At 41.3% G+C, this 18,517-nt stretch overlaps 1 protein-coding gene across 3 annotated transcripts in view; it reads left to right on the top strand.

The window, feature by feature from the left end:
* Positions 1-14,780: 14,780 nt before the first annotated feature.
* The window catches only part of nsg2 (neuronal vesicle trafficking associated 2), a 90,811-nt gene continuing 87,074 nt past the window's right edge, over positions 14,781-18,517 (top strand). The window contains exons 1-2 of one of the 3 annotated variants that reach the window (XM_067995849.1): positions 14,781-14,909; positions 15,442-15,543. In XM_067995849.1, the coding sequence (XP_067851950.1) occupies positions 14,781-14,909; positions 15,442-15,543 (231 nt within the window). Of the gene's footprint in view, positions 14,910-15,441; positions 15,562-18,517 lie in introns of all 3 variants that reach the window. The other 2 variants (XM_067995847.1, XM_067995850.1) reach the window with 2 other exon arrangements.

Raw genomic sequence — 18,517 nt, 5'->3', positions numbered from 1 at the left:
ATCTGGAAAAGAGACGGGTACGCTTGAAGCCTTGGTGAGTATTTAAAAAGTTATTAGAAATCAGGTGCCCATCAGCTGTTTCCTGAGCTTTTAAAAAAAAATCTGTAGCTGCTAATCATTTTATTTATTTGTAGCAGATTTCTTTGGTTGATTTGTTTAACTATCTTCATCTTTCTCTTCCATGCCTGGCAGCATATGAAACAATGCATTTCTTCCACATCCAGCAGATCGTGCTCTGGACTGTTTCTGTAACAAAGACCCTTTTTATATGGTTAGCATGACTCACAACCTCCTACCAGGAGAACAGGCTAGATATGATAGTGGGGGTGGTGGGTAGCAGTCACTCCCATCAGACACAAGTACCCCAGTGGATGTCATCCTGGCATTTAGAAGCTGGAGCGCTGATCTCCTGCTCGCCAGTGCTATGATGGGGGAGCTTTTCCACTCTTATTGGACATGTGTACCACACTGGATGTCAACCCAGTGTTCAGGACCGGAGCTCTCGTCTCCGCTCACTGGAGATGTCTGAAGTGGGGTTCAAAGCCATAACCTTCTAATACAGAGGTGGGAATGTACCACTGAGCCAAAGCTCACTCTGATTTTGTGTAACTGTATTCATATGTTTTCTAATCTCCTCTTTGGTCTCCCTATACAAACATGAACCCCGGTTGAAAGGGCAATCTTCAACTAGGTTTCCACTAATATTGTTTATCTAACCACCTGCTAGAGGTATGCCATCATTGATGAGATAATTGAAGAAGGGCAGAGACTAATACCTGGGGGATAATACCTCTTATCTCCTTTTGTTTTCTAATGCTTTTTGACTTGGACTGTGAGTGTAGACCCAGACGATATAGGTTCAAAATTGATAAGCTTCAAGCAAAACTAGAGGTTAAAAGAAACATTCACAGCATATTGGATATGCAGAGCGAACTCCCATTGACAACAGCTAAAGTTCTGTCAGTTACCTCAGGCAAAATCTGGTTAAAAATCAGGTAGCAAGGATAAGTATCGTTTGAAATGATAAAATACTTCAGAGTGCATACTAGTTCTTGTGTTGATGGAGCTGATGGAAGGTTATCATCAGTGCATGGCAGTGAATTTACTTGTAGAGATGTAATACTGGATAGATATTCCACTTGATAATTTTTTTACATTAGGGATTATTTGGGAAGAATTTTTCCTCAGGAGACAATGGAAAAGGATTTCTGCTGTTTTCTACTTATAGCAAAGTTGTAAATGCATTCTTTAAATACATGTAAAGTTTTGTTACAAGTAAAGAGCAGTGCAGACTCCATGATAGGATAAATTATACATAGTCTATAGGATTGAAAGCCTTTTCTCATTCTATACTGATGTTCTTAGTGCCGAGTGTGATCAGCAAGGCTAATCCAGTACTCAGATGCTGAAGGAGTAATGTTCCAACTTTATGCTTCTGACAGGTTTTAATGTAAGTTGTTGCCTTCCTCAGAACATTTAGTGGGTTGGTTAGAGTCTATTATCAGGTAAATTGTACATAGTAAAGTGCATAAGAAAATGTGGAACAAGAAAAAGACATTTTGCCAGTCAAGTCTGCTGTATGTTTTGAGTGATTTTCCATTGTCTGCTACTTGAGGCCTTTAGGCCAGTGCAGTACTTTAGGATTGTTTTACCTCTTGATTCTCTTGATCAGGCGCAGGCTAAATTTTAATTTCTGATCAGCTTTTTGCAGACTATAGATATCTTCCAGAGATAATTTTATTTGTTTTCATCAGGATGCATCTCCTTTTGGATGGGTTTAAAAATTACGAAGCTTCACACATTTCTTCAAGGATCTTAAATTCATTGAACATACATTTTGATGAGATATGAATATTTGACATAAACGATTAAGTATGATTGTTTTGTTTCGATAATTTATTTAATTCTTATAATGTAACGAATATATATAGTGAACTTAATAATAAATCCTTGAAATGATTTTGATTCAAGAATTAATTTGACTATTGAAATAAATAATATTTGTGAGGATAAATATTTGTAGTAATATGTGAAATTAGATGTATTCAATTTAATTTTGACAATATTTTGCAAGATTCAGTGCATATAAATACAGTTGCAAATCATAATTTTATTGTTACAGTGAAATAAATATAATTAAAAGATCATAAAGCAGTTTGTGTTATTTTAAGTACTTAACCTATAATGGGCTGGATTTTCCTTTAGTTTATCACCCATTTTGGGGTACGAAACTGAGTAAAATGGGGCAGTAATGGCTATTGCCCGAAATCTGCCACTAAAACACTGTCCTCCGAGAAACCCGTCATCCCATGCCTGCCGGTAGATCATCCCACTGCATTTAAATGGGGTTGAATGAGCATTGCTAACTCCTCTGCCCCATTTTTCCCAAATTCATCCCAAATCTGCCCTGAATTATTACTGATACCATGGGCTCGATTTTAGCAGGCCTGCGGGTTTCCGGCGGCTTGGGTTTCGGGAGCGTGGTCAACACGCTTGGTGAAATTAGTGGGTTGGCTGCGCGATCGTAGCAGGCAATCCACTAATTGGATCCAATTACCTGCTCCTCCGGGCTCCGCGCTGCTGGTCTGCGCGTCGGGCGGGCTGCGCATGCGCAGTACGATCTGTCAGCTGGAGGCTCTCTACTGACAGATGCTGCAACCAATAGAACACATTACAGCATGAAGCAGCCCAGGGGGAAGGCTGCTCCCAGTTTAATGATGCCTCACCCAGGTATCACCAGATGGGGTGAGGAGGAGGGGGAGGACAGAGATCTTCCACCCGGCGGGCGGGAGGAAGCGGCCTGCCTCTGCCACCAAGAAGGCCTGGCTCGAGGTGGCAGAGGAGGTCACCTGCACCACCAACATATCGCCCACCTGTATGTGCAGGAGGCGCTCCTATGACCGCAGTAGGTCAGCCACAGTGAGAACACGTAGTCTTTCCCCTACACTCCGTCTGCCACAACACTGCCCCCACCCCACATCTCCTTCGGCACCGCCAACACCACACTGTCACATCACCCCTCATACCCACTCAAACCCCATCCTCATCTTACCTGCACCTACTCACCTAGCGAGTACTCACCCGGCCACTAACACGCAACCCAATCCTCATACAATCTCATGGCTCTATCCCATGCGCACCCTCTCGTGCATCTCCCTCACGGCCAGCCTCACTCAACCTGCCACCACCTGTGCTGCAGCCACAGGGCATGCATCACATATGTGCAGTAGGCAGCGTAAGGCAAACGTGTCGTGAGCATGAAGGGGATGCACAAGGGTGTTTGAGGGTTTGTCATGGATGTTACCTATATTGAATTTCAGAACAACTCACATCACACATTATATTGGCACCACCACTGCCATGTCTCCGCGAATCCTGTCTGTTTTGTGCAATAATGCCCGCTCCTGGGTATCACTATGAGGACCCACCACTGATGCCACCCATTGTGTCACTGCAGAGTAGGTGCAGATGTATTTGCAGGGCTGTTCCGCGCAGACGACTGAGAGACATCGGCGGTGTACCCGGCTGCACCCTGGAAGGATGCGGAGGAGAAGTTGTGGAGGGCAGTGGTGACTTTGACAGCGACAGGTAAGCAGATGGTGCTCGGGCCAGCCAGGAGCAGCTCGGCATGAAGGAGGCTGCCGATGTCCACGACTACATGTCGAGTGAATCTGCGCCTCCGTGTGCACTGCTGCTCGGAGAGGTCCGGGGAGCTGCGCCTCGGTCTGTGGACCCTGTGGCGAGGGTAGTGCCCTCTGCGACGCGTCTCTCTCTGCGGTAGCCCTCCCTCCTGCTGTACAGGGGGATGTGTCACAGCACTCTGTTGTGGAGCACCACGTTTCAGAGGTGGACGGCGTGGATGGCGAGGCTGGTGATGCTGTTCGCCCACCGAGGGGGTCATGACTGCAGCTACGACGGCCCCCATCCGCAATATGTACATCTGAGGGGGTCCGCAAGGTAGGCACATGTCTCCGGACCCCGGGGTGAGTGTGCAGGTTGGTGACTTTGACCGTCAGGAGGGGGGTGGTGGAGGCCACACTTTGTCCCAAGTGACAGAGCGGCCTCCTGCAATGGGTGAGGGTCTCTCCCCCCCCACCCCCCCCACCAGTCAAATGGACCTTTGCAGCTGCCACAGGCTGACGGCTGCAACACGTCCAGTTCAACTAGGACCGTTTCCCCCAGTGTGTGAAACAGTCCCATGTTTCTCCAAAATCACACACAGTCCCTTAATCAGGTCAGTTAATGACCTGAACAAGCGAAATAAATACACTCAAGTGGCATCCCGCTGGCTTTAATTGCCTGCGGGATTCCCACCAGCGGGGGCAACGCACGTACCCCCGCACGTCATCGGGGAACCTGGAAGTGGGTGGGATCGTGGCGCGATCCGGTCACGTGCCTGGATATCGGGATTTTCGGGGCCCCCCCGCTGGAAACACACAGGAAACCCGCCGGTAAAATCGAGCCCCATATCTGGCTTGAGCTGAGGAGTGGTATCAGCTGAAGGTTGGTTCTATTTTGCCTGCGTATCGACTTTAGTTGTTTGGTGCCCTGGACTATCTGTAAAGACTTTTACTGCCTTGTGTAGTCGGCTCTGCAACAAGTATTTTTGCATTGGGGAAATGGATTTTCCAGTGGAAATCCCCCTATTCCCATATTATGAAGAGAAGGAGGATGCGGAGATGGAAGAGGATAGATTGGAGGCTCTTAGAGTGAGGCATCAGAAAAAGCGTCTCTTCCCTGCATGCACATATCACTTGCCAGGGTTTGTAGGTCAAGAGAGTCTTAGATTTTTTTGAGTGTCAGTGCCTCAGAGGGCCGTGGTTCCTCCTGGGGCTACTGGGGAGTTGTCAACTGCTGGCTGACGACCTGCAGCCCATGTTCTACAGGAGAAGAGCATTGGCTGTACCAGTCAAAGTCATCACTGCCTTGAATTTCTTTGCAGCTCGATCTTTCCAGATATTATCAGGTGGCCTTTGTGACATTAATCAGGCAGCATATCAACACTGCATCAAGAAGATGACTGTGCAATTCACGTGCTTCCCAATTAAACCAGAGAAACAAAGAGAGAGAGAGAGCTATCCAGCTGTATGGACTGGCAGGGTTCCCACAGATGCAAGGAGCACTTGACAGAACGCATGTGGCACTCAATGCCCCATATGCAATCCTTTCATTCGATTAATGCGCAGCTAAGGTGTAGTACCAGTAACCCTATCCTGCTTGTGAACTGATGTCGAGGAAGCTGACATTATGTTTTCATCACGCGATCGCCGCCTAATTGAAGGCACTTACCTTGGCTTCCGGGTTTCGCGCTGGAAAGCTGCGCAGCAGGCGGACTGCGCACCCGCATCATAGGCTGTCAGCTGGAGGAGCCCTATTTAAAGGGGCAGTCTTCCACTGACGCTGCAGAAAGAAGCCAAAATTACAGCATGGAGCAGCCCAGAGGGAAGGCTGCTCCCAGGTTTAATGATGCCTCACTCCAGGTCCTACTGGATGGGATGAGGAGGAGGGGGAGGACAGAGATCTTCTCCCCGGCGGACGGGAGTAGGTGGCCTGCCTCTGCCACCACGAAGGCCTGGCTCGAGGTGGCAGAGGAGGTCACCAGTACCACCAACATATCACGCACCTGCATACAGTGCAGGAGGTGCTTCAATGACCTAAGTACGTCCGCTGAAGTGAGTACACTTACTCATTCCCCTACACTCCATCTGCCACATCACCGCCCTCACCCCACATCTCCTTCTGCACTGCCAACACTACTCTATCACATCACTCCTCACACCCACTCAAAGCTCATCCTCATCTTACCTGCACTTACTCACCTCGCCAGTATTCATCCCACCACTACCACTCAACCCAATCCTCATACAATCTCATGGCTCTATCACATACTCACCCTCTCATGCATCCCTTTCAGTCAGCCTCACCTAACCTGCCACTACCTTTGCTGCGGCCACAGGGCATGCATCACATATGTATAGTAGGAAGCGTTAGGCAAACTTGTCGTGAGCATGAAGGGGATGCACAAGGATGTTTGAGGGTTTTTCATGGTTTTTACTTATATTTGATTTCTGATCAACTCACATTACATATATTGGCACCACTACTGCCACGTCTTTGCAAATCTTGTCTGGTTTGTGCAATAATGCCCTTTCCTGAGGATCACCATGAAGACCCACAACTGATGCCACCCATTGTGTCACTGCAGAATGGATGTAGGTGTATTTGCAGGGCTCTTTTGTGCAGACGATTGAGAGATGCCGGCAATGTCCCCGGTGGCACACTGGAAGGATGCAAAAGAGAAGTTGTTGAGGGCAGTGGTGACTGACAGCAACAGGTAAGAAGATGGTGCTCGGGCCATTTGGGAGCAGCTCGGAATGAAGGAGGCTGCAGATGTCCACGACTACATGTCAAGTGACTCTGAGCCTCCGTGTGCACTGCTACTCAGAGAGGTCCAGGAAGCTGAGCCTTGGTCTGTAAACCCTGTGGCGAGGGTAGTGCCCTCTGCGACGCATCTCTCTCTGCGGTTGCCCTCCCTCCTGCTGTGCAGGTGGATGTGTCACAACACGTGTGGAGCTCCACGTGTCAATGGTGGCCAGCGAGACTGGTGATGCTGTTCATCCTCCGAGGAGATCATGACTGCAGCTATGGTGGCCCCCATCCGGAAGATGTACATTTGAGGGGGTCCGCAAAGTCAGTAAATGTGTCTACACACCGGGGTTGAGGTTCCAAGTTGTTGAATTTTATTGTTAGGAGGAGAGTGGTAGAAGCCAAACTTTGTCCAAAGTGACAGACTGGCCGCGTGCAATGAGTGAGGGTCTTCCCCCCCCCCCCCCCCCCCCCCAACCTGTCAAATGGAACTTTGCAGCTGCCACAGGCTGGTGGGCTGCAACACGTCCATTTCAACTGGGAGTGTTTCCCCCAGTACGGGAAACACTCTCAGTTTAGATGAAAATCCCACCCCTCCTAAAATATCCTACAAATCAGGTCTGCTAACGACCTGAAGTATCAAAATAATTGCTTTAAGTGGGATCCCACCGGCTTTAATTGCTGGCGAGAGTCCCGCATGCGGGGGCTGCGTGCGCATCTAAGCGCATCACTCGGGAATCTGGAAGTGGGCGGGTTGGAGCCGGGCTTCAGACCCGCCCCAGGAATCCCCAATTTTCGGATCCCCCCGCCACGAACGCACCTGCTCGGACATCCGAAAATCGAGCCCAAAGTGACTACGGCGTATGATTTTTTTTTTGCCTTGGCTCATGCCAGGCTGCAGCAGATAACATCAGTCACGTGAGTCAGTCTTCAGTCTCTGCCTGCATAAAGCAGGTCACTGATGTCGTCTTCGCTTCGGCCAACAATTTTGTTACATTCTCCATGGATACCAGCAGTCAGCAGGAAAGGGCTATAGACTTTGCTGCCATAGCAGGTTTCCTACAAGCTCAGGCTGTAATTGGCTGCACCCATGTAGCTACGAAGACACATCCCAATCAGACATGCTGCCTTCATGAATAGGAAAGGCTACCACTTCATTAATGTTCAACTGGCAAGTGAACACCACCTGCAAATCATACAGGTCCATGCCCAGTTTGCAACACCAATGTCACAATTCCACCCTTTGGCCACTAGGTGGCTCTGCATCAATTTTTTTCAAGTCTTACAATTGCACCATTTAGCATCAAAATTCTGACTCGCTCTGCCCCTTTGGTCAACACTCTGTTTTCTGCCTCTGGGTCAGTAACATGGTCACTTGTTATACTGGAATTATACTTCCACCTGTGAAACTCCCTGCTGCTGTAGTGTATTACAGAGTCAGATTTGAAGTTATACTGCCCTTCTACTGCTTCACAGCAAAGTGGCAGTATGACTGCAGCTTAAAAGGAAGTGTTGCATTTTTTTATGGATTAACTGAAATCATTTTATTGATTATTTGAAGAAAGTCTGGAATTACTAGTGTGAAAAAATAAAAAAGAAACTCCCAAATCTTTAACCTGGTTTATCAAAAATTAGTAAATTTCATCAGAATTATAGGTGATTGAATAGGATAATATGGTTAACTTTTTATGAAAAGATACATGAACAGTAGTGTCCAATTAATTTCTTTTCCCTCTCCAACCCTGCCCTCCAGTTTTTTTTTACTCCAAGACTGCTTCCTCCTTGTCCCATTCAACTGGAAAACAGGGTAAGCTGCTGCTAATTGTGTTTCATGATCAGGTGCCAGGATTACTTTTAGCAAGTAAAGATGAACTATGCAATTTATCCCCTTATGCCATGGAGCAATATTATACTATTGTGACATGCTGTGCTTGACATGTCATTGAAGAAATGCATTCAGTGCCGGCAGAAAAGATTTGACTTAACAAACCATAACCATCTGGTTGGAAGCTAACACTTAAACTGCTCAATCTATGAGACAGCTTTAGTTTTAACCATAGTTATTAAAGCAGACCTACAGCTGTGTAATAACAGCTCCAACAAATGCTTTGAAATGCTAAACAAAATAAAGACATAAAAATATAACTTGGGTTTCCGGTTTTAGGTTGAAACCAATAACTCCCTATGAACTGATAATTAGGAAGTTGATATTTATTTGGATAATGCCAATAAGACAATGAAATTAAGCAAAGATTAAAATAATCTTAGTGACGTATTTGCCTGTGGTACCTATGTTTGGCATGTTAAATTTACGATAATGGTAATTTTGACTTTGGGCGAAAGTGTAAAATTCGCGATATTGCCTCAGCTGCCCATTAAACAGCTCTCCTGGTATCTGTTTCTATTGACTTCAATGGAAATAAAAATCAGGAGAGGTGTTTCATGGGTGGTCAAGCCAATATTACGTATTTTACACTCTTGTCCAAAGTCAAAATTACCCCCACTAACTCTCCAAAATGAAATTATTTTATTTAGCTCAACAGCAATACAAAGCAAGCATCTTTCTATCAAATCAAACTGAACTACCCAATCAGGGATGAAATAATAATGCTTCACATTGTGTTTTTGCACCCAATTTTACCTTTTTTAACAAGAAAAAAATGGAAATCAATAATAAAACCTGGATTTATGGCAATCAAAAATTAGCTAAAAAAGTATAAAAAGTAAACTATATGTCAGTCAGGTTTTCATTTGTTAATACAGTGAATTCCTGTAAAAATTGCAACTGATTTTCAACAATTTTCTCAATGTTTATTAGAAGTATGCTGCAGAATAAATGTAATTTACTTGGGAAATGTGTGGTATTTGCAATATTCAACAGCTTCATAGTCTTTAAAGTGTTTATATTTAGCTTCAGGCGATTAAATAAACAAAGATAGATGATTTATTGAAGGTGTAACAGACACCATTAATTGAATGAAATTCTCCCCATCTTACAGAAAATAGACTAAAGTTAGTAAATCCTTCAGGGAAGGTTTTCCAAATGCCTTTTCCTTTAAGAGTTTGTCACCTAGTCCTATCACATGACTTACTCATTCTGTGGCCTATATAGCAGCCCATGCCATCTGTTATCAGTTGTTTTCAACCAGCTGAGGCCAAAATGCGGCATTGCCAATTTAAGCACAAGTTGAAATGTCTCATTCTTCTTTCTCTCTCTCTCTTTAGAGATTAGTTTGTTATTGAAATGTGGTATTTGACTTTGTTTTTCAAATAAACTCTTTTGTGTGTCCCATGTTGAAAATGGTTATCTAACTTCTCTCTGTCACAGGGTAAAACCTTCATTCTATTTATTGTTATGATTTTTTAAATGCAGAAATTCAATCATAGTATGTATTTCAGTTCAAATCATGATCCAGAAGAGCAGAATGTACGACATTTGCTTTGTGAAGAACTTAATTTGAAGAATGAGGACTACTGCAACTTGATTGAACAGAATTTATTTATTAATTTGTTCTATTTAAACCTATTGCCAACTATGACACTGATTTGACTTGTCAATTACTTGAAGCACCATGAATATAGCTACCAATGCTCTGTCCAATCTGCTATTCAAACTTGTCCTGAAGAAACCACATTTCTTCCACTCTTGGCTTTTTCAAATGACATCACATGGCTACCCACAGAATTATAGCTAGGAGAGCCCAGGATATCGTAGAATTAGGGACACAACACTGACTGGTCTGTTTATATCTGTTTGTAGGATGGAAATATTTTCTACTGTGTTTACACCAATGACGAAGTAAGCTATTAGTCACAATTTAGCAGCCCTCTGTGTAAAATACTGCATTTACAACTGATTTATTTAGTGACAATGCTTTGCAAACTTAGCATTCTAAATATAAATTTTCTTAGAATTTCAAGATCCACATCCATTATACTTAGAAAAGGCTTTCTGATCTCCGTAAGTGTGAATTTTGTATCTCTTTAAGGTTTATTTTCCACAATCTAAAACATTTGTTTTTTCCTTTAAATGATTTAGACAAATAAAATGTGAAGCGATTGTATCTATTGCTAATTTTGTGTTACAAACATTTACATTGATTTTTTTTCAAAGGCTTACAAGTTCTGTTCACTTAAAATGTATGAGATAACTAGTTATAACAATATTCTGGAACTACTGATGATTATCAGAGCTAGTGTTATAGTATCTTGATACCTAGCTTCCTGTCCATTGTTACTTCCTTATAAATCACAAATGCCAAATAGATCTAATAATTTATATATTTTGTAAAATTATTTTTTAATCTGGTTATTATTTGAAATAATTTATTGATGTTCAAAATCATACTACTCTTAAACACCACTGTACTCCGTAAGATAGGGAAACATTAATTACACCGTACTGATATTAATGGCTTTTAAAATTGAGAGAAAGAGGAACATAGGAACAGGAGTAGGCATTCAGCCCCTCGTGCCTGCTCCACCATTTGATAAGATCATGGCTGATCTGTGATCTAACTCCATATACCTACCTTTGGCCCATATCCCTTAATACCTTTGGTTGGCAAAAAGCTATCCATCTTAGAATTAAAATTAGCAATTGAGCTAGCATCAATTGCTGTTTGCGGAAGAGAGTTCCAAACTTCTACCACCCTTTATGTGTGGAAGTGTTTACTAATCTCACTCCTGAAAGTTCTGGCTCTAATTTTTAGACTGTGTCCCCTAGTCCTAGAATCCCCAACCAGCGGAAATAGTTTCTCTCTATCCACCCTATCTGTTCCCCTTAATATCTTATAAACTTCGATCAGATCACCCCTTAACCTTCTAAACTCTAGAGAATACAACCCCAATTTGTGTAATCTTGCCTCGTAACATAACCCTTGAAGTCCGGGTATCATTCTAGTAAACCTACGCTGCACTCCCTCCAAGGCCAATATGTCCTTCTGAAGGTGCGGTGCCCAGAACTGCTCACAGTACTCCAGGTGCGGTCTGACCAGGGTTTTGTATAGCTGCAGCATAACTTCTGCCCCCTTGTACTCTAGTCCTCTGGATATAAAGGCCAGCATTCCATTAGCCTTATTGATTATTTTCTGCACCTCATGACACTTCAATGATCTTTGTACCTAAACCCCTTTGGACATCCACTGTTTTTAACTTTTTACCATTTAGAAAGTACCCTGTTCTATCCTTTTTTGGTCCAAAGTGGATGACCTCACATTTGCCTACGTTGAATTCCATTTGCCACAGTTTTGCCCATTCACTATCAATATCCCTTTGTAATTTTATGTTTTCATCTACACTGCATACAATGCCACCAATCTTTGTGTCATCAGCAAACTTAGATATGAGACTTTCTGTGCCTTCATCTAAGTCGTTAATAAATACTGAATGGGAGAATGGGAATAACATCTAAATGTCTGTGCATCTTTTTTATTTAGCTGCTATTTATGTTAAGTACATTTTATAAATTCTACTTCTGCTTGTGTAGATTGTGGTTTCATATGTAGCTTGGCAGATCAGAAGTCTAGAGGAGTCCCAGTTAGTCATGATCCAGTTGAACTGTAAAATTCTGCTAGAAAATTGAACCAGGTATTCGTTCTCCTGTGAACCAATTGCAGTATTTGCATAGCTATTGGAACAATCCAGGCTGTTTACCGTTCAATGCATTTTATTGATGTACACTATTCCAAGGCATGTATATGTGTATACAATATATGATACAGTGACATTGATACTCAGAAACAGTGTCATTATATTGGATGGCACATCTGTTTTCCTGTGTTCAACAAGGAAACAGACTCTATAGGACTTTAAGATTTACAGGAAAAAAGTTATTTGTGCTCAGAAGAGCAATTATTAACAATTTTTAATGAGAATGTTGTCATTGATGAGTCTGTTTTTACAATAAATGTAAATTTAGACGCAGTGATTTATTGTTTCCAGGCACTACATTCAAATAAAAATTTGGCACTGGGCTGCACAACTGATTTGTGTTTCTATTCAAAACATCAAGCTTCCACCTGAAGACAACCACCTTAAAAGGCAATTTCTTTCCAGATGATTACATGCACAATAAAACCTGTCCACAAGAAGATTTGGGGCTAACTTAATGTGCTCCTGATGAAGAGTTGATCTCTCTGCCGGTTAAACACTAAGTCGTCAATGCATTGCTTGGAATTTCAGATATTCTTCGTACAGATGGTCAAATGAAAATTGCAGATGTCTATGTCGTGCCAAATTAGTTTATGCTAGTCACAAGTTTATATAAAAGCTTAAACCTAGTTAAGTGCCTCATACAGATCTGAAATTGACATATATAAAATGCAAAATTTTTCTTTTTTGATTTTATAACTGAAAAATGGTAAACTTCTCGCAGGGTAAGCTAACTTTACAACCACAGAGTGATCGAGACAAAAATCCAAAATTAGACAGGGTCAAGGCAGGGTAGGATTGTGGCTTCAGTTCTGATGTTTGCTGAGGAGGAGTATGCATTGTAAACACTGATAACTAAGGACTCCACATCCTTAGACATATAAGTATGTCAAAAGTGGACGTATGTGTAGCTATATAAACTTTTGGTATCTCTTTCACATTTTGAAAAGAGGGAGGGGAGATGCAGTTCTATGTTTAAAACAGGGCTAGTGGTTGGCCAAAAGTAAAACTTGGTTAGATCTCATTATTCACTGGTTTCCGGGTCGCTGCTGAATTTTAGTCAAGCCTTCACTTAGGCGAACTACTATTAGTTGCCATTATATACCCTCTGAAAGAGATATCTTGATCCGCTTACAACTGGTTGAGGCTGTAAGTCAGTCTCAAAAAAGAAATTGATGATGATGCACACGTAGTTATTTGGGGATTTAGAGTTTATTTACCACATTTTGCCTCAGTTTATTATTTTGGTTATTTTTCTTACTTCACTAAACCTCTATTTCCCTCGACTTTTTTCTAATTGTTTAATATCCCCAAAACAATCGCTGCAATTATCCTGAAACAACACACCGTGACAATTTAGAAAAGTTTTCTTTTGAACATTTAAGGAATTGGATACTCTCACCAACCTACAATTTTAAAATATTGTGATTTCAAAAAAAGACTGTAATTGTTTAGATATATCTACTACCAGAGTTTTGCTAGTAAATGCTGTAGGCGGCGTTGTTTGTACAATGCAGAGTGGAGCATTAAGGGCTCTGGGTTGGACGTCAGTGTCCCGCAGCGCACGGAGCTTTCACTTTCAGCACCAAACCTGCTCAGTCTGCGGCAGGAGCGCTCTCTGGTCAGAATCTACTGCAAAATCCTCCCTTACCAAACGCCATCTTGTGACATCAGGTGCTATTTGTAAAGGTAAAACCACCTATTCTGTAAGTATACATCAAAGGAGCATGCCAGTAAAACCACTTTACTCATTTTCTCGTACGTACTTCGGACGGTCCGGTTTTCAACGGACGTCACGTATCTCCAAAAAGAGAATATTCGATTGGCATATCCAACGTGTGAGGTGTTTGAGTAATAAGTTAATTCGCGTTAAAATACAGTGTAACGGTTAGCGTTGATCTATTGCAGAACAATAGCATTTTTATTTGTGATTAATAGTCGTCGTGTTGCAAATTAGGCAAGTATGATTTTAAATGATACACCGTGGTCGCCAGAATAGAGCAGGTGCTGATAGTATGGCACCAAGGACAACAGAAAATGGCTATGGGATACGGTCATCCACTTTATGCGTGTTTTTTATTACTTTGGGAAAGGGGAGGCATGCGTGTTTTTTTCACCTTTCAATCCTATTTGAAATGTAATTCTTAACAATTCCTCAAGGTGTAAGTAATATTAACGTCTAATCTTTAAGGCGATGTATCGATAACAATGCAGTCATTGCATGGAATGCAGCTCCCCAGAAACGAAATGCGAATGCTGCTTTCCAGTTTACTTAGTAAATATTATACGGGGAGCGGAAAATAGTGCATTCTTTTTTTCGCTATTGAGATTCTATTAATATTCAAAGGCACATAATCCTGATGTCTATATTGATATAATATCCCTATCTTGTTAAAGTGTTATTTTTTACAGCGGCTGAAACCTTTCAGTTTAGAGTCTGGGATACATCTGTGATGTTGCGGTGACTGTGATGGTTAAATTATATTGTTTTATTTAACATATGGTGCTTTATAAATCGCTTTGGGATTCATCACTGTATGAACACGGAAAAGGCCCATTAGTATTCCAACCTCGTTCTTGGCAAATCCAAAAGAGGATGGTATTGTACTGAATTCACAGCGTGGATTAAAAAGGAGACGTTCTTGGAAGATTTTTTTTCCTGAAGGAACCAACTCAGTTCTTTCCTGTGTCAAAACGCTGTCCCCCTCTCTTTTGTTGTTGCAGGTTTTGGAAAGCACGTTAAGCAGCCATCCTCGTGAATAATGGTGAAGCTGGGGAGTAACTTGAATGAAAAAAATACCAAACAATCTTGTAGTGATGATAATTTTCACACCGTCCCCTTGATCACACCCTTAGATGTGAATCATCTGCAGTTCCCTGCTCCAGACAAGGTATGGGCTACTTCAGTCAACTCACCGGTAAAGCTGAAACAATACGTCCGCTTCAGTGACACTACAAACACACACGCAGCATTTGAGCCAAACGTATTGTTTCTTGAATAGTTGTACTTTATTTTGATATCAACAAATTCAGAATACGTAGAAAAAAAAATCCGCGAGAATTTATTTTGGCTATTTAACTGTTCCGAGTAGCCACAGACCTGTTCAATTTTTCCAGGGTTGCTACGGGTCAATCAAAAGTTAAGTAAAGATTAATGTAAATCGACTGAAACAGCGCATTAGGTTATTAGGTGCTGACACCAATGAATAAACATTGGAAGAATGCGCCTGCAGAAGGGAATGGGGTGGGGTAGGAGGGTGTGGATTAAAGATGATTTTGCAGAATATATTATAATGCGCTGTGCCTTTCTACAATGGCATAACGTCATATTTATATTCAATTAAATATTTTCGATAATTGTTACATGGTGACTAACCTTACAGGTTAAAGGACCCGACACGCCCTGATTTTCATGTTTCATAGGTTGTGGTGAAAACGAGAACCGAATTCCAGTCGGATCAAAAGAACAAAGGGAAGCTGCGGGTACCGAAAATAGCTGAATTCACAATCAGCTTCAACGACGGAGTATCTGAAAGGCTCAAGGTAAAGCTTCAAGTACTTGTTCATTTTATTGTTAGGCGGTAAATCTGAAAACATATTTTAACGCAATATCCATTGTCTTCGGCTCAGTATGAGGTTTAAGGACGCAACTAATCGAAAAGTCTTATTAAATTCGCAGTCAGAGGAAGGTATTTAACACAGTGCAGTAACTTGGCTTGAGCAATCTTTTTACTTTTTCAGAATCAAACGCATTCGGTATATTTTTTATAGAACTGAACTATGTATCTCTCTTCCTATAATGGTAGCTTTTTAACACCAAATTTTAAAATTAAACTCCTTTTAGTGAGAAAATGTTCACAGCTTTGACACGTATCAAAGTTTTAAAAAAATACTATATAATATACAGGGTAAGAATTTAAAGACATTAACTGTCAGAACCATTTATATTTTAAATGGATTGAGGTGGTTTCATACAGTCTGGAGATGTAACCAATGAATTAAAATTAAATGAATACTTCACATGCACTTGGTATCTAGGAAATGTGCGATAAGCATGGGAGTGTATTCAGTCATTTCCTTTTTTAGATTAAGTATTACGAAATAATATGAATTCTAATCAAGCATAAAGCAGGTAGGTCACACAATGCATATTTTAAAATTATCTAGTTATGCATGCAGACTAATGCCAGAGGGGATCTGGCATCCAGTGTTCTTTTAAAAGGGCAGGAAATTACCCTGCTTGCTTCCTGTTAATCCCAGAGGGCCGGTTTATTGGAACTACATTGAGAATTAAATATTGTGGCAAAGCAGCATGACTAATAATAAAAAAACAAAAACAAACAGAAAATTGCTTTGAGTTTCTTTTGGACCAATATTACTCTGTATTTCCAGTGTAAGTTAGAAAATATTTGTGCATATTCATCACTTTTCTGCAAATTTTACTTGTTTTCAAATATCACACCATACAGTGATACTCTCTGTAATAGCCACTTTTGGAATTTAGTGTGAATCCCATTGTCTTCAATGGGATTCTAAAAGTTTTTTTTAGGCAGATGGTCTTTTAATACAGGCTTAAGTCAGAATCATTATGTTAGCATTGATACTGATATTGGTCACTATAGCCAGGTAATCATACTGTGCAAGTAGTCTCTTGAGACAGGTTTCACTACAGCTGCATTTCACATATATCAACTTTTTTTAAAGTTTAAAGATAGATTCTAATTTTATTAGCTGCACATGGAACCTGTAGTGCAGGCACATGAAGAGCCAAGATTACTATTTATATCTACTTTTCAAATACCTTTATTTTGCTCGTGTCAGATCAGTTAAAGCCATTCCATACAGACAGATTAGTACTCAACAGGGATTCTATTTCCAATCCAGATTCAAGGGCATATTCAAGTTGACTGTTTCAACTACTCTATGAGGCTATTGCCCTAACCCCACGAAGTAAATCACCGGATCACTTCCAGTATGAGGCTAAAGCAAGCAAGAAAAATCTGGACTTGGACATAGTGAAATTTGCATTTCCAATTGGGATAATTATGGTTAGGGACAGTCTCAGACATGCCTGAGGGATCCATACTGTTTGCAAATGAGTTATTATTTTCATCTCAAGGTGTAGCACTACAGTATGTTCCACAACAAGATGGAATTGAAAGCATTTCCCAAAACCACCAAGAACAGGTGTTAATACTAATGAACACAAGAAGATAGATTATTGTCATAGATACAGTTAAAAAAAACAGTGTTGACTGAAACATACCATCTAATGGGATATCATAACACACTTAGCTAGATGAATCCTATTTGCCTTGACATAATTTTATTAACTGTCTCAATGTGTAAAAATAATGCTACATTCATGATATTGTCATTAAAATTAATCTGATTATAGAAACAACAAAAATCATGTAAAATATTATTTAGAAAACATTTGATATAAGAAGGAAGATGGCAGATTAGAGCCCCTCTGTTTACTGAAGGTTACTCATAAGAATGAACTATCACTCATTCTACTAGACCTTCATTCTCAGTATCTATGCCTTAATATACTGCTTTGTTGCGGAGTTCCTATTTTCAGTACAGACTATCTGGATATATCACTTTCTCATATCTTCTTTGCATATATTTCGTTAATGACAGTCAGATGGAAAACATAATTGTCAACTTATGCTCTGATGTCACAGTGCACATGAAACCCCTACACATTCTAAATTATGTGCATTATATATATATATATACACTATTGTTTATTTTAAAAATGTTATTACAAATGACTACATTCATAGGGTGTATTTGAGGTGCAATAAAATCTGTACGGAGTCGTGAAATGACAAGTACAGCTCCACTTTGTTAATAAATTATTCTTTATCCTGTAGCTGGACAGTTTTGATCCTCACCGCTTAATGCAGAGGCAGGGATAACTTTCTTAAATGCACAGCTACACTAGTTGGATTAAAGTGTTTATAACTAAAAGCTCTGCATCTAGGGCTCATTCATAGAATGCAATAAAGCAACATGTAAAATTTCACACAAAGCATGCTCTGTTGATTTCTTTCTGTCCTTCATGCCCAATGGATAATGCAGCTCTCATAAGCCATTTGGTAGACATTGCTGCTGCTACGGGGTCTGTCCCACTCTTAGAAACCTAGGATTTGCATGCTGCTCTGCTGCGGGGTTCTTACTGTTCAGCATAGGCTTTTTTCTTTGGGCCTGAAGCATGGTGTGCCTTCATTGCCGCTGTTGGGCTCAACCTGACAAGCTCTTAGGAAATCTGGCAATAGTGGCTTCAGGTCCTGGCCTCCTGTTCTCCCTGGCTATGTGACAGAGTATTAAGTGCTCCAATTCTGTGCCTGGCATAATTCCAGAGGAATAGGTCCTGATGTAGATTGCAGCTTAGAATGTTCATGCTATGTTGTGGTACAGTTAGCCATACCAGGCACAATTCATTGCCAGAAATTGAAATTGCATGATTAATGAAAACTTCACAAAGAAC

The sequence above is a fragment of the Heptranchias perlo genome, chromosome 14 (genome assembly GCF_035084215.1).
Source record: "Heptranchias perlo isolate sHepPer1 chromosome 14, sHepPer1.hap1, whole genome shotgun sequence".
Classification (NCBI taxonomy): domain Eukaryota; kingdom Metazoa; phylum Chordata; class Chondrichthyes; order Hexanchiformes; family Hexanchidae; genus Heptranchias; species Heptranchias perlo.
The sequence above is the reverse complement of the archived record's forward strand: the minus strand, read 5'-3'. Positions and strand labels throughout refer to the sequence as shown.